The following is a 15,402-nucleotide window of genomic DNA, read 5'->3' on the forward strand; positions in this document are numbered from 1 at the left end:
TTAAAGATAACTCTTAACCATTTGATATTGAACATTCACACTTCTGATATTTCTCCTACTCGAACCCGATACTTCAAAAAATAATAATTTTTATTTTACAACCAAGATCTTTTAATTCATGCTTAAACTTAAATATCTAATAAGATATTGTATTTTTTTCTTAAATTTAAATATTTCGACCGCGGTCAATACTTACTCATGGTTAAACTTTTAAATCTCCGGCATCGAGGTTACACCATTTCATTACTCACCGCCTTTTCTAATGCACAACTCATCGTGTTCTTTAGATGTGCAGACATTTAATCATCGAAGTATAAGGTGGCCAAAGTAGTAGGACTAGGAGTACATAATTATTAAACAATTCAGAAATGATGCAGTGAATTGAAATAATGTTTGAAATTTGCAGAAATCATCTAAACCAACATGTCAAGGATTTCACGCAGACAATACGTCGAACAGCTAAGATGCACCAAACCCAAAGAAGAGCAAGAACATTTCAGGTTTTTGGATTGAAAAGGAAATGAAGAATCTAATCCAAGTCCTTTACCACTTTAATCCCCATAGTATTAGCAGTGCAAATAATGGACTTAGAAATACTCTCCAGGGACATGTATTGACAATAGGGATCGGACTGCTTAATCTTGGCAATCTCGTAAATGTGTCTGACGGACAATGTGGTGGCGATAACGTGGCCTGGCCTGCTGCTTCCGGACTCGATACCCGCCGTCTTCTTCGGGTACCACGTGACGGAAGGAGACTTGACGGTGAACTCAAAGGTGTTGTCTTTGAAGGCGGTGATCGTGACTGCCATGGGGGTGTCGGGCTTGTACTTTTGGGTTCGGGCGTTGAAGTCCTTGCAGAAGGCCATTAGATTGAGCCGGTACTGTCCGAGGGCTGGGCCTACAAGCGGTGCGGGTCGTGCTCCTCCTGCAGGCACCGTCAGCCGGATGGTCGCCGCGTTAGGATCTCTTTCAGCGATGACATGCCTCTCTGATTTTGCTTACCCTACAACTGATTCCTTCAATTTCTCAGGTGAACTAACGTAGAGTATAAATTATAGCAGTAAATCGTAAACGGTTTTCGTTTAATTGTGGTTTTAGTCCCTTGTTATACTAAAGTTTAATATTTATTTTTTCGATTTTTTATTTTTCAAATCCATTTTAATATCTATAGTCCCTTATTATTCTAACTTTATTAATTAATATTAGTGTAAATTACATATATGTTCATCGAGATTTTAGGATACTTGCATTTTGGGTCACTCAACTTTTAAAACTTACAATACAATCATTAAATTTTTAGTTCGTTTTATGAAAGATCCTTGAAGTTAACTTTCATTATTTTTATTTGACGTAGCACGTTACCTCCCGTTAACCCTTTTTTTCTTGACGATACCACCAACAAAAATCATGAAATTCATACCTTGCAACCATGTCCATGATCCACTGCCTCAGCTGCTAGAAGCAAGAAGGTTGAGCTCTATGAATCAAATTTCTTCTTTTGTGAAACAGGGATCAGATAACCTTTCCCCATCCCCAATCAAGGGTGTTCTTGTCCATGATCTTTCAAAAAATTTCATATCAACCTAAGCTCGTGACCCCAAATGCAAATTGGAGCATGGTGTCTTTTCTGTCATTATGGGATCTTCGTTGGTTTTTTGTTTTACCCTGAGCAAGGACAAGTGTACTTGATGGGTTTGGTTCCACCGCAAGATAATCAATCATTTAATGGGGTCTTTAACGGTAGTGCAAGAGGAAATCTATATCAGTCTGTATCTGTCCAAATGGATAAGCCTTTATTACAACAGGTGCCAGTTAGCAGAAACTCCTTTTCAGGCTATCAGTTTGCTGAGCTTTTCAGACCAAGTTGGGTTGCAAGATAGAGTTTTCGTTTATAAGACAATGTAATCCGATTAAAAATGTATTTGTGTTTGTCAAGAAGAAGAAGGGTTAACATAAGATAACGTGTCACGTCAGACAAAACTAATGAGAGATAACTTCAGAATCTTACTGAAAACGAACTAAAAGTTCAGTGATAGTATTACAAATTTTAAAGTTAGTTGACTAAAATGCAAGCATTCTAAAAGTTTGATGACCATTTATGTAGTGTCCCTTAATATTATTCTCAATTTGGACATATTAGGACCCAACTCCCAGTATGGATTAAAACTAAATTTGACCTTTTTATTTTACTTGGATTTCCAGAATACTTTGGGTAAACTATGCATTTAGTCACTGAATTTTTATTATAATCAATTTTGATCATCTAACTTAAAAATTTTCAATTTTATCATCCAATTTTCAAATTTCATTTTTTGGTCACTCATATTTAGCCCTTTAACGCCATATGTTTTTTTTTTCTGAAAATTTATTCAAAACCTTCATGAAGCGTTTTCTCAAATTCGATTTTACAGATTCTCTTTTTAATTTATGGACATCAGAGTACTTTTTAAAAAAAATTGAACACTCAAAGATGAAGAAAGATGTTGAATAGCAACACGTTCAGCAGGAAGACCAAGGGCGGCAGAATTAAGGTTGCTACACCGCTCCTCTTCCTTTTTCAATTCATTCATATATATTATATATAAAATGAGAAGGAATTGAAAAATGCATTTAGTTTAGTTTATAAATGATGATTGTTGGGGTGGGTCAGGAAGTTAGAGAAATATATCTTAGAGACACATTTACTGTGGAGCTGCTGTTTGCAAAACATGCGACACTTCCACTTCACGTGCTCCTTTGGATTCTGCTTCTCCCATTCTCGTTTTCGATACCAATGTCCTTCTTCAACAGGTTTCTTTCTTTCCCTTTTGGCTTCAATGTAATTATGCTGATTATTTCATTGTGTTCCCAAATTTTAACATTTCATTTTCATCATTACTGTTGTTATTGATTGATGTCGGAAGATTGACTTGCTCGAGAACCCTGCCATCAACAACGTTGTACTGCTAGTGTTATTATTGGGATTTTCGGAAGCTCGAATCGACAACCGAATCGGTTTGCAAAGAGGGATCAAGATGGTTTTTGTGTTTAGGGAGTAAGGAGATTGAAAGATAAAGAATTGCACAGCGATTTATAGTGGTTTGACTTTCTCAACCAAAGTCTATGTTCACTACCTTAGCTCCTCACCAAGGATTTTCCAACAAATTCACTAATTTGTTCTTTCTTTTGAGGACAAAGAGATAACCTTACAACTCCCTAGTTTTTTCGGGCTAAACTAAAACATTTACATAGCTTTTACAAGGGATAAGCTAGAACATTTCCCCTTTACAAAAGTATAAAAGATGTAAACAAGAAAATCTCTCTAAGGTATGTGTTTACAAGATTGAGCTCACAAGAACAAAATATTTACAAGAGAAAGATGAAATAAGAATGAAAAAATCTTCTCTTGTGTTTGATTGCTTAGATAGTTGTTCTCTTCTTTCTTCAAGTGTCCTTAGCTTGTATTTATAGCTTGGAATGTGTTTGAAGTCGTATATAGCCGTTGAGGATGTTTTGGAGTCGTTTGGGAATGATTTTTCTACTCAAACAGGCTGCCCATAATAGGGGGTATCGGTACCCCATCATAGGATATCGATACTCCTTCAATAAATTCAAATTAACTAGCTGTTGCAGCCAAGGGGTATGGGTACCCCTTTTCATTAAAAAATTAGTTTTTTCAAACCAAACTTCTCCCCCTTTTTGTTATATAAAAAATAATTCAATCTTTGAAGTTCAAAATAACTTTGGAGAGTAAATAGTAAATTTGACATTTAAAAATCATTTGAAAAATCAAAGCTCTCCCTTAATAGATACATTCTAAACAAAATTTAGCTTTTAAGAATTTAACACTTAAACAAAATTGAATTTCAACAAAGAATAACAAACATGTTAGTAGCACATGAAATTCAATGTATCAAAGTCTAAAATAATTTATGCAATATCAATTGTTAAATTTAAATCATATGCATAAAGTTTTCCAAAAATGTTATGCATTTGAAAAATTTTGATATCAATGTTAAAGAGATATCATTTTCATTTAAACCACATGCATAAACATTCAAATTTAGGTCAAAAATTTTGTAAAATCAAAGTATTTAAAAAGTTGATATCAATTGTTAGAGAGATATCATTTGCATTTAAAATCAATTTTGACCAAAATTTTATTATGATGAACTAAAAATTTTGAAAAATCATTAAAACTTTAAAATGTTCATCATAAAACATTTTAACATACATGAGATTAAAACAATAATGTATAATCATTTAAAAAAAACTCATGCATGATTAAAATCAAATGAGCAACCAAATAACTAAAATTAAAAACATTAAGCTTAGAGGTTACCCATTTATTTTCATGTGTGGCTAGAGCATCTTGAATATCATCACTTTCATCACCATTGCTTCCACACACCTACAAGAGACATTTAAGTAGATTTTGGTATCCAAATTGCTTTGGATCTTTGAACGTTAGTTTCAATGCCCCTTGTTCCTTTCGGAACCCATACTTGCCTAATTTTAAAATGTTTTCCTTTCTTCAAAGGACAAGTATGTTCCATATGACCATGATAATGACAATGTGAGAATTTTTCCATTATGAAACTAAATGAATTATTTAAAATGATTTCTTTTTCTTTTGTTAAGCATTAAAGCTTAACTTTTAAATCAAAATTTTCTTTTTCAAAACTTTCAATTTTTATTTTTGAAAGTTCTAAATCTTTTTTCAAAATTTCATTTTGGCTTTCAAAATCTGTTTTTGTTTTCAAAAGAAAATCGTTTTCAAGTTTAAATTTTGAAATCATTTTTCTATATTTGCAGTTTATGATCTCAAACTCCAAAAATAATTCATTGTAGGCAGCTTGTAACTCATCAAAAGAATATGAATTTAATTCATTTGAGTTAGAAGATACCTTAGGCTCTTCACGAGTCAATAGAGACACCACCTTTGTTGGTTCTTCTTTCTTGTTTCAATGGATTTCCTCGAGCTTATTCCAAAGCTCATTGGCACTTAAATATGAAAAAACTCCTTCATAGATTTTAGGACCAAATGCACAAAACACCATGTGCATAGCCTTGGCATTAAGTTGAGCTTTCTTCCGTTCTTTGTCACTCCACTTCTTATCCTTCTTCTTTGGAGAAGAGTAGTTGTTCTCGATTATCTCCTATGTATCAAGATCATTGGATTGGATGAATACCTTTATTAATTCTTCCAATGACGATATTTGAGTTCATTGAAGTATGGAGGCTTGTCGTTTGGTAGGGAGTCTTCCATGTGAAACGAGTCGGAAGTGGAAGTCATCTTCTCGGTTGTGTTGGAAATTGGTAGAGCTTCTTCGAGGATTGTCTCAAGGATGTTAAGCCTTCTAATGAGTTAGTCTCTGATGCCAATTGTTGGGATTTTCGGAAGCTCGAATCGACAACCGAATCGGTTTGCAAAGAGGGGTCGGGATGGTTTTTGTGTTTAGGGAGTAAGGAGATTGAAAGATAAAGAATTGCACAACTATTTATAGTGGTTCGACTTTCTCAACCAAAGTCTACGTCCACTACCTTAGCTCCTCACCAAGGATTTTCCAACAAATTCACTAATTTGTTCTTTCTTTTGAAGACAAAGAGATAACCTTACAACTCAGTTTTTCCGGGCTAAACTAGAACTTTTCTCTAGCTTTTACAAGAGATAAGCTAGAACCTTTCCCCTTTACAAAAGGATAAAAGATGTAAACAATAAAACCTCTCTAATGTATGTGTTTATAAGATTGAGCTCACAAGAACAAAATATTTACAAGAAAAAGATGAAATAAGAATGAAAAACTCTTCTCTTATGTTTAATTGCTTGGATAGTTGTTCTCTTCTTTCTTCAAGTGTCCTTAGCTTGTATTTATAGCTTGGAATGTGTTTAAAGTCATATATAGCCGTTGGGGATGTTTTGAAGCCGTTTGGGAATGATTTTTCTACTCAAAAAGGCTGCCCATAATAGGGGGTATCGGTACTCCTTCAATAAATTCAAATTAACTAGTTGTTACTAGTCGTTGTAGCCAGGGGTATGGGTATCCCTGGGGTATCGGTACCCTCTTTGTATTGTGGAATTTTTGCTCAAATCCGATTTTAATGGACTTTGAATTATTTTTGAAACATTTTGAAAACTTTGAATAAATTCAATTCAAATTAAAAACATTTTGCCTTTAAATTTGTTATATCAAAATATATTTCAACAGCTATCCGTGGTGCTGGATGAGGTTAAGAAGAAAACATGGCCGTTTACAATAGAATTAGAGCTCTCTCCACCAATCCTCTCCGCAAGTTCTATGTTTTCAGTAATCAGTTCCATAGGTTGGTTTTCTCATTCCTCGAATTCTCTTCTTTTCACTCACTGCCCCGCTAATAAAACACTTTTATTTTCTACCTCTTACGTCCACTATTTATTTTTGTTACCAGAGACACATTTGTAAAGCGCATGGATGGTGAAACTCCAAATGATTACAATAACAGAGGTTAGATTAGCTCTTTAATCTTCCCCCAATCATTTGCTTCTGAAATTTAATTTGTTTACTATGACGTTTCATGCTTCAGCAATTTGGGTGGCTACTCGGTAGTATCAAACTCATCTTGGTACTGCAACAACAGTTTTCCTTATAACCAATGACAGAAAATAAGAGGAGGGCCACCGAAGAGGGCATTTCTGCTGAAACAAGTATGCACACTTTACTTTCTCCGAATCTTATATCAAATCGACATTTTATATATGGACTTACTATATTTTATATATTGAGTTCTAATGGTTTATATCTCTTTTTCAAATTATTGGAATTATTCATGCCTGCAGCTAAATGTTCAATTATCAATTTGTTTCAGTTCAGTCATATGTAAAATCATTGGATCAACCAGAGTTACTTGATCTGCTTGTTCATCCTGCACCTGAATCCGAAGATATTGTCATGGATGAAGTTGAAGATTTGAGACCTTCCAAGAGACAAGTTGTTTATCAAGAGGTAAGTTTGCCAGTTCTGTTTGCTATTATTAATTGTAAACAACGAATTTGGTTAAGTTTTGTTTCCATGAAACAAATTGGTTCTCAAATTTGAAGCATGAGACAAATTACTATTATTAAGAGGTAAGTCTTATTCTTTTCTTTTCTTTGTTCAGCATAAACCCATGTCTGGGATTACTTTGGGTTTGCATCGTGGAATATACCATCAAGGAAAGCTTCGGATTAATCGGTACAATCCATTTGAAGCATATGTTGGAAGTGAGAGCATAGGTGATGAAATAATTATACATGCACGTCAAAACATGAATAGAGCTTTTGATGGTGATATAGTAACTGTAGAACTTCTGCCCCAAGATCAGTGGGATGAGGAGAATAACTTATCCATTGCAGATGAAGGTATTAAGGTTTTTGTGTTTTCTAGGTTCGGTGGAAAATGTTAATGTTTGTTTTTTAAATATTTATAGGTGATTATGAGCATGCTTCCAGTACACATTAATGTTATAGAAGTTGCTTATATGTCTTTGCACTTAGCATGATGCTTGGTATCTTAATTGGTTCTGTTGTAAAACAATATTTTCATCATGGTCTCTCTTGCATAAGGGCACAGAACACTAAACATACTGCCTATCACTTTCACATCATGTGTCTAGTTTCTTATTGTTTTCTCTCTTCCCTTGCAGAGGATGAGGAAGAAGATGTTCATTTAGCTCCAAGCAGTGCTGATGATGCCCCTAGAACTACGAATCTGGTATCAGGTTTAGCCAGTGACATGAACTCCACTCCGTAGCGTCCATCAGACCGTGTTTTTGGTATTATAAAGCAGAACTGGCATTCGTAAGTTATTTTCCTATTACCGTAGTATGATTTATTTATATCTGTTCTTTTTCTGGTGTACCTTATATAACTGCCTCAGTGAGGCAAGGCCAAGTTATGAATTAAATTAGCTTCACTGTTACTTGTTTTCTGTCTCCTAGTTCAGCCTGTTAGAGTTTTATTTCAGTTTTTTCAAGTTTTATCGTTAGCGAAGCTCTTTCAAATAATTGAATGAGAGATATTCTTCATATATCTTATGTGGTCAGCACTAAAACTGTCATCTTAGTGGATTCAGCGTGTTCACTGTTATTAGAATCAAATATGTTCAAAAGCCTTTTTCCTTATATTTTCCCTGCTTAATGATGTTGACTATTTCTTGCTATTTTGCTTATAGTCTAAATGATTTTTCAGTTATTGTGGGTCTTTGGAGCCGATGCCTCTTCCTGCTGGTACAGGAAGCCTTATATCTGCCCTGTTTGTCTCCAAAGATCATAGAGTTCCTAAGATTCGGATTCAAACCCGACAACTTGAGAATCTTTTGGATAAGAGGATAATAGTGGCAGTTGATTCTTGGGACCGTCAATCTCGGTATCCTTCTGGTCACTATGTACGAGTCATAGGAGAAATAGGTGATAGGGACAGTGAGAATGAGGTATGTGATAATAACTTCTTCCTCTCTCAATCTCTTTTCATTTATGTAACAGTAATTACTGAAGTTAGTAATACTTGTGTATTGTGTTGCAGGTGGTCTTAATTGAGAATGATATAAACTCAAGGCCCTTTTCTTCCCAAGTTTTAGCTTGCTTGCCACCATTACCATAGTCTGTGTCTAGTGAAGATGTGACAAATTCAATCCGGCTGGATTTGCGATCATTTCGTGTCTTTAGTGTAGATCCCCCTGGTTTGTATTCTTAATGGACTGTCGTGAATTATGTATTTTTCCAATGATGTACACGTAGACATGCCTTTTGCTTTTGCAGGCTGCAAGGACATTGATGATGCACTACACTGTACAGCTCTTCCGAATGGAGACTACGAAGTTGGAGTCCGTATCCCATATAATTTGGCTATATTCTTTTATGAAATCAGACTTCCATTTTATGTGAAGGGGTGAATGGGTTGGCACAAATATGCATCTTTTACAACTTACCTTTTATAAAGCTTTAGGATTTGTGGGAAGGTTTTTTTTTATTCAATTATGGCAAATAAAATTTTGTGTACAAAAGAAAATAATTTTCTCTGAAATCTTTTAATGATGCGTAATATTGTTTTTCATCCTTTTTTTCTTTATTATCTGCTAAACAAGTTATCCTTTCCCTTATGAAGGGAACCCGAAATATGACTCCCCCAGGGGGTGTACCCAGTTTCTGATCAATCTTAATGAAAGACTGTATTTTGAAAATTGGACAGATTTGCAACAATTACATGTTCCTTCGAAAAGGGCCTTTATGTGTTCAGACTTTCTCGATGTGGTTGGATGTTCCTTAATAATATCTAATCAGACATTGCTTATGTAACAAATTTTGTTCACCCTGGCACCCCACTGGATGATGAAGCTTCCCAGAGGGGCACATCTGTCTACCTTGTTGAGCGACGGATTGACATGCTTCCTAAACCTTTTACAGGTCATTTTTGTATTTCTTATACCCCTTTCAAATTTGTTATAGAGTTGCTTATGATAATAAAAAGGTTTTATTGGATTCTATACTTCATACTTGATTTTTCAATTGTTTTTCTTACATCAAAGTACGAATGATCAATATTTATATGTTCACTTAGAGTTGATGTAGAAAGGCTAGCTTTCTCGGTTATTTGGGTATGCGCTACTAAATTATTCAAATAATTTTATGGCTATGTTTATGCATTCTTTTCAATAAATAAAAACTTCTATTCACATCAATTCCAGGACATGTCGCCTGATGCAGAGATTATCTCAACTAGATTCACGAAAAGTGTTATCAAATCATGTGCTGCATTGTCTTATGTTGAAGCGCAGGCTAGGATGGATGATAGGTGCTCTAATCTAGCTTTTCGACTAGTTTTCATGATAAGCGTTTATTTTCTTCTTGTTTAGTTATTGTGATAACTTGTCTTTTCCATAATACAGCATGGGTTCTCTCTTAAGGTAAATTTCTTTAGCAGTTTCTGGCCCACTAGATTATTTGTCATGTTGCTTCAACAATTCAACTTACATCTGTAATCATTTGTTGACTTTCCATGGCCTACAAAGTAACAACCTAGTGAGACTTGCTAATTTTAGTAAATTGTTAGTGGGTATGGCACTGGTAAGGTTTTGCAGCAGATTCGATAACAGAATTTGTGGTTGTTTCTTGTTGTAAGTGAATGCAACAACATACTTTATGTTAGTATAGACCGATCGAGAAAGTCCACAGCACGATTGTCGTTTTCTTTGGACGCATTGGAAGACACTATTTGAACTAGAAAAAGCAGATTCTGATTCAATATTTGGGTGACCCCGTTGGGACTCATGGAGGAATAGTAGCTGGTGAGAGTTAGGGGCTGTTTGTTTACTGTTGAATGCTGAACTGTTCAGCATTCAGTGTGTTTGATTCTCACCTCTGAATGAAGACTGTGTTGAATGATTCAGCAAAATACTGTTGAATGATTCAACATTAAAGTACATTCTGAATGATTCAACATTAAAGTACATTCTGAATGATTCAGAACTATTATCAAACAGTATGTCACATTCAGATCTAATTCATACAGAGCCTTTGAATCATTCAGACCATTGAATCATTCAGCGCTTAATCATTCTGATTTAATCAAACTGCCCCTTACATTTTGTTATCTTTCTTCCTCTTTTCTGAACATTGAAAGATCTTCAATGGATCTAGTTGCCTCAGTAATGTAAACATTTCTGATTCCACAGGGAAAACTAGTCGTGCTATAACTCAAATTTCTTGACTGACTAAACAATCGTTGTGAGTAAAAGGTCTGAAGCAGGAAACCTAACCTATGGAGTGAAAAAAGGATCATTCACTTTATGATGTTAAGTTTGGATCTTGCAATCTGTTAGTTTACTAATTTTGAGGGAGCTGCTATTTTGCTTGAAATAGGGAGCATGCTGGTTTCTAGGGTTTTGGTTATGTTAAAGGTTGATAGTTGTCTAGGTTTCTCCAATGTTACTTGCTATTATTCTTTTGTGGTTGTTTTGGTGAATGTATGATCTATTATACACATGGTTTAATTTATTCCCATACACTGTCAGTTACTCCAAGCAAAAGAACGCTTGCCATTTCCTTTCTTGCTCATTGGTAAAAGAAATGTGAATACAATATGTGAAAAAATCATTTTAGCAAATTCATTTCTTTCTTTCTATTTCTTACTTTCATTTATATTCTGTTGTGTATATCTGGTTTCTTAGAACCTAGTAGAATAAAATCTTGAGGTTTATCTGGCGACTGAGCATTCTGATTCCTTTTGTACTTTTACAGTCCATTGATGGACCATTAACTACAGATTTGAGAAATCTGAATACTTTGGCTAAGTTCTGTTATTAATGAGCCTGTTTATACACAATCATACTACAGCGGGTTTAATTTGCCTTCAATTTTGTTTCCTCCATATTTATTGTCACGTGTGAAATGAAACTGCTGTTGCGGAATACTGCTATCAGATAGAGCAAAATCACAACTGATAATTTGAGAAAATAAAAAATGAAGATAAATAATACACAAATTTTACGTGGAAAAACCCCAAATAATATAGGGTAAAAACCACGGGCAACGGCAGAAGAATTTTACTATGAAAAAATAGGAATTACAATTTCTCTCGATCTAACAAGGAGAAAACAATAACAATTCTCTCTTGATAAAAAGGATAAAACAACTATCAAGAAAACTCTCTAAATTCTCTAGTATTGGGAGAAAACTAGATGATTTGGGATGGTTTTGAAGCTAAATGAGTTAGGGTATTTATAGTTGAAGCTTAAGGACTAATTTTATAAATACCCTAAAGTGCAGGGACTAAATTTGTAATTTTTCCATACCAAAAAATCAACAAAAGCTACTGCAACTTTCGGTGCTGACTTTTAACAATCTCTCAGTTGAAGATTTGATTGGAACAATCATATCTTCACACCATTCTTTCTACCTTATACCATCATGTTGCTTACGTCTCTGATAGGCCACAAGAGGATCGATACCAAGTAAATTTATCAGTATTGATCGCCTTCGTCATGAAATCTGCTATGTTGTCTTTGGTATGGATTTTCTGCATATCTACCGTCCCTACTTCTACCTTTTCACGAATGAAATGATACTGAACTCGTATGTGCTTTGTCCTTGAATGAAATGATGGATTCCTTGCTAGATGCAAGGCGCTTTGACTGTCACAAAACATAGAGACGTACTCTTGATTGTGCCCAAGCTTCTCCAATAGCATATTCAACCAAATTGTTTCTTTACTGGCTTGTGTAGCTGCTACATATTCTACCTCTGCTGTAGATGTAACCATAACTTACTGTAATTTTGAAACACAGCTTACAACTCTACCAGGAATTTTGAACACATATCATGTAGTAGATTTGCTTTTATTCAAATCCTCTGTATAGTTAGAATCAACATACCCATTGATAAGTAAATTTGATCATCCGTAACATAATGCAACATTTGAGGTCCCTTTGATGTATCTCAAGATCCTCTTTACTATATTACAATGCTCTTTGCCTGGATTCGTCATGTATCGACTAACCACTCCCACTGCTTGTGCAATGTTTGGTCTTGTGCATATCATAGCGAATATTAAACTTATCACTGTTGATGCATACGGCACTCGAGACATCTCAATCCTCTCTTTTTCACTGCTAGGACTCATACTGGAGGATAATTTGAAGTTAATAGGAAGATGGGTAGAAATTGGCTTACAATTTTGCATGTTGAATCGTGACAAGATCTTCTTCAAATAATTCTTTTGTGAAAGTCAAATTTTCCTATTACTTCTATCTCGATGAATTTGCATCCCTAGAATCTTGTTTGCTGATCCCAAGTCCTTCATTTCAAATTCCCTAGCCAGTTGTGCCTTCAAATCTTCAATATGATCTTTGTTGGGTCCTGCAACCAATATGTCATCCACATACAATAGCAATATAACAAAATCGTTATCACCAAACCTCTTGAAATAAGCACAAGGGTCTGCATTAAGTCTGTTGTATCCAAGGCACATAATGAAGGAATCAAATCTCTTATACCAACACATTGGCGCCTGCTTTAGACCGTACAGAGATTTGTTCAACCTGCAAACCAAGTTCTTCTTCTTTTTTCTTCAAAACCTTCAGGCTGGAGCATGTAAATCTCTTCATCAAGATTTCCATGAAGAAAAGTTGTTTTAACATCTAGCTGCTCTAGATGTAAGTTCAATGTGGCACACATTGCCAAGACTACTCGAATTGTTGTTAGTCGAACCACATGAGAAAAGATTTCATTGAAATCAATACCTTCTTTTTGAGCATATCCTTTGACCACCAGTCTTGCACGATACCTCTCCACTGAAGACCCATTTGTTACCAATTGGCTTCCTTCCTTGTGGTAGTGACACAAAGTCTCATGTATTATTTTTATGAAGGGCTTCAATTTCTTCTTGCATCGTCATTATCTACAGTGAAGCATCTGAGTTGTTTATTGCCTCCTGAAATATTGATGGCTCATCGTCCTCTGTTAAAAGGCAATATGCAATATTTCCTTCTATAAAATAATCTGAGTGCTAATTGGGACGTCTTCTCACACGATCTGAATGACGAGTTGTTGGAGCTTCAGAACTCTCTGGTTCTTGTTCATCATGTGTTGGTTCTGCTTCAGAAGAATCTCCTTGTTCAACCTCCTTTTCCACATGTATTTATGTAGTCTCTAACTTTTCAGCGCTACCATCTTATTCTTTTCTTTGTAGCTTATCTTCTACAAAGATAACATCTCTGCTGATGATCACTTTACAGGTAGTGAGATCCTACAAACGATACCCCTTTACTCCATCAGCATACCCCAAGAATTTGTATTTCCTGGATTTTGGATCCAACTTTAAAATTTCTTGGGAGTTATACATCACGTACACTATACTTCTAGATACATGGAGGTTTGAATAATCAGCTGGTTTATCAGTCCACATCTCCATTGGTGTCCACATATCCATTGGTGTCTTCAGCTCTATTGTAGTTGATGGAGCTCGATTCACCAAATAACAGGCGGTATTGACTGCTTCTGCCCAAAATGATTTTTCTAGGCCTGCAACCCTCAACATTGCTCTTATTCTTTCTAACAAGGTTGTGTTCATCCGCTCTGTCACTCCATTTTGTTGAGGAGTGTTCGTCACTGTGAACTATATTTTGATTCATTCTTTCCTGCAAAAGTCATCAAATTCTTCACTTGTGTATTCTCCTCCATTATCTGTTCGGAAACACTTGATCTTATTTCCAGAATCAAGTTTCACCCGTGCTTTGAAGTTTCTGAAAGTTGAAAACACATCTGACTTATTCTTAATAGGATACACCCAGCATCTCCTGGAGTAGTCATCAATAAATGAGACAAAGTATTTTGCTCCGCCTAGGGATATAACTGGTGCTTGCCATACTTCAGAATGAACCAAATCTAGAACACTTTTGCCTTTAGAATTTGACGTGTTGAATTTCAACTAGTGCTGCTTACTTGTTATGTAATGCTCACACAAAGTAAGTGATACATTTGTTAAGGTTGGAAGTAGCTTTTTCTCCACAAGGACTTTCATTCCTTGTTCTGACATGTATCCAAGTTTCTGATGCCATAACATTGCAGAATCTGAACTACATGAGGCAAAAGAGGCTTCTGCTTCTAGCAAAGTCTCTCCCTTCAACATGTACAAGTTTGCTGCTATCTTTTCACCTTTCATCACCACAAGCGCTTCACGGAACACCTTCATGATTCTTTTCCGTGTTTCAATCTTGCTTGCATTATTATACAATAATCCGTAGGATAATAAATTTTTCTTCAGGCATTTCAAGTGCCGCAAATCTCGAACAACTTTAATTTTTCCATCATACATCTTCAATTTGATGGTTCCTACGCCAACGATCTCTAAGGCATGATCATTGCAACTATACATAGATCATCCTGAGACAGGTTCATAATGATGAAACCATTCTCTTCTTGAGGTCATGTGATATGTTGCTCTTAAATCAATAAGCCATATATCTGCAAATCTCTTTCTACCTTCCACGGTGCTTGACGCTTCACAACATAGAGCATCTCTATCATCTGAAGTGTTTGCGATATTTCATTGTGGATTGGAGTTTTTACCTAGACTCCAACAATCATTCTTCAAGTGACCATACTTTCCACAGTTGTAGCACTTTAAATTCTTCTTGCTTCTCGACTTTGATCTACCATGTTTGTGACTGCTGCTTTGGTCACGTTCTGTTGATCTCCCTCTCATGGTTGTCAACGCTTCTGCTTGTTGCAGATTTACTTGTCTGTCTTCCTTGTTCTTGCACTGATTTTCTTCTTGTAGAACACCAGCTGCAACGTTATCGAAGACTAGACTGGTGACATTATTGTTTGTCAAGTTGATGATAAGTTGATCATACGAATCATGTAGACTTTGAAGTAGAAGTTCAACACATTCTTGTTCTCATATTGT

At 35.3% G+C, this 15,402-nt stretch overlaps 2 protein-coding genes across 2 annotated transcripts; one reads left to right on the forward strand and one right to left on the reverse strand.

The window, feature by feature from the left end:
* Positions 1–381: 381 nt before the first annotated feature.
* Positions 382–1,533, reverse strand: LOC120130640 (54S ribosomal protein L19, mitochondrial-like). The gene is made up of 2 exons (XM_039147841.1): positions 1,524–1,533; positions 382–999 (listed from the first exon to the last, which is right to left on the reverse strand). The coding sequence occupies exons 1-2, from the start codon at positions 1,531–1,533 to the stop codon at positions 530–532; spliced, it is 480 nt and encodes a 159-aa protein (XP_039003772.1). The 3' UTR covers positions 382–529.
* A 4,692-nt stretch (positions 1,534–6,225) lies between these two features.
* On the forward strand, positions 6,226–8,598 carry LOC120130642 (exosome complex exonuclease RRP44 homolog A-like). The gene is made up of 8 exons (XM_039147842.1): positions 6,226–6,305; positions 6,411–6,466; positions 6,622–6,666; positions 6,828–6,964; positions 7,119–7,359; positions 7,644–7,746; positions 8,188–8,428; positions 8,521–8,598. The coding sequence occupies exons 1-8, from the start codon at positions 6,226–6,228 to the stop codon at positions 8,596–8,598; spliced, it is 981 nt and encodes a 326-aa protein (XP_039003773.1).
* The last annotated feature ends 6,804 nt before the right edge of the window (positions 8,599–15,402 follow it).

The sequence above is a fragment of the Hibiscus syriacus genome, unplaced genomic scaffold (assembly GCF_006381635.1).
Source record: "Hibiscus syriacus cultivar Baekdansim isolate YM2019G1 unplaced genomic scaffold, ASM638163v2 tig00110548_pilon, whole genome shotgun sequence".
NCBI classification, from domain to species: domain Eukaryota; kingdom Viridiplantae; phylum Streptophyta; class Magnoliopsida; order Malvales; family Malvaceae; genus Hibiscus; species Hibiscus syriacus.

Bases quoted from the DNA above. Each gene is read 5' to 3' on its own strand.
- LOC120130642 (XM_039147842.1), top strand. From the start codon at position 6,226: ATGGCCGTTTACAATAGAATTAGAGCTCTCTCCACCAATCCTCTCCGC. The intron at 6,306-6,410 runs GTTGGTTTTCTC...TTTTGTTACCAG, and splicing joins TTCAGTAATCAGTTCCATAG to AGACACATTTGTAAAGCGCA. The intron at 7,747-8,187 runs GTAGCGTCCATC...ATGATTTTTCAG, and splicing joins AGTGACATGAACTCCACTCC to TTATTGTGGGTCTTTGGAGC.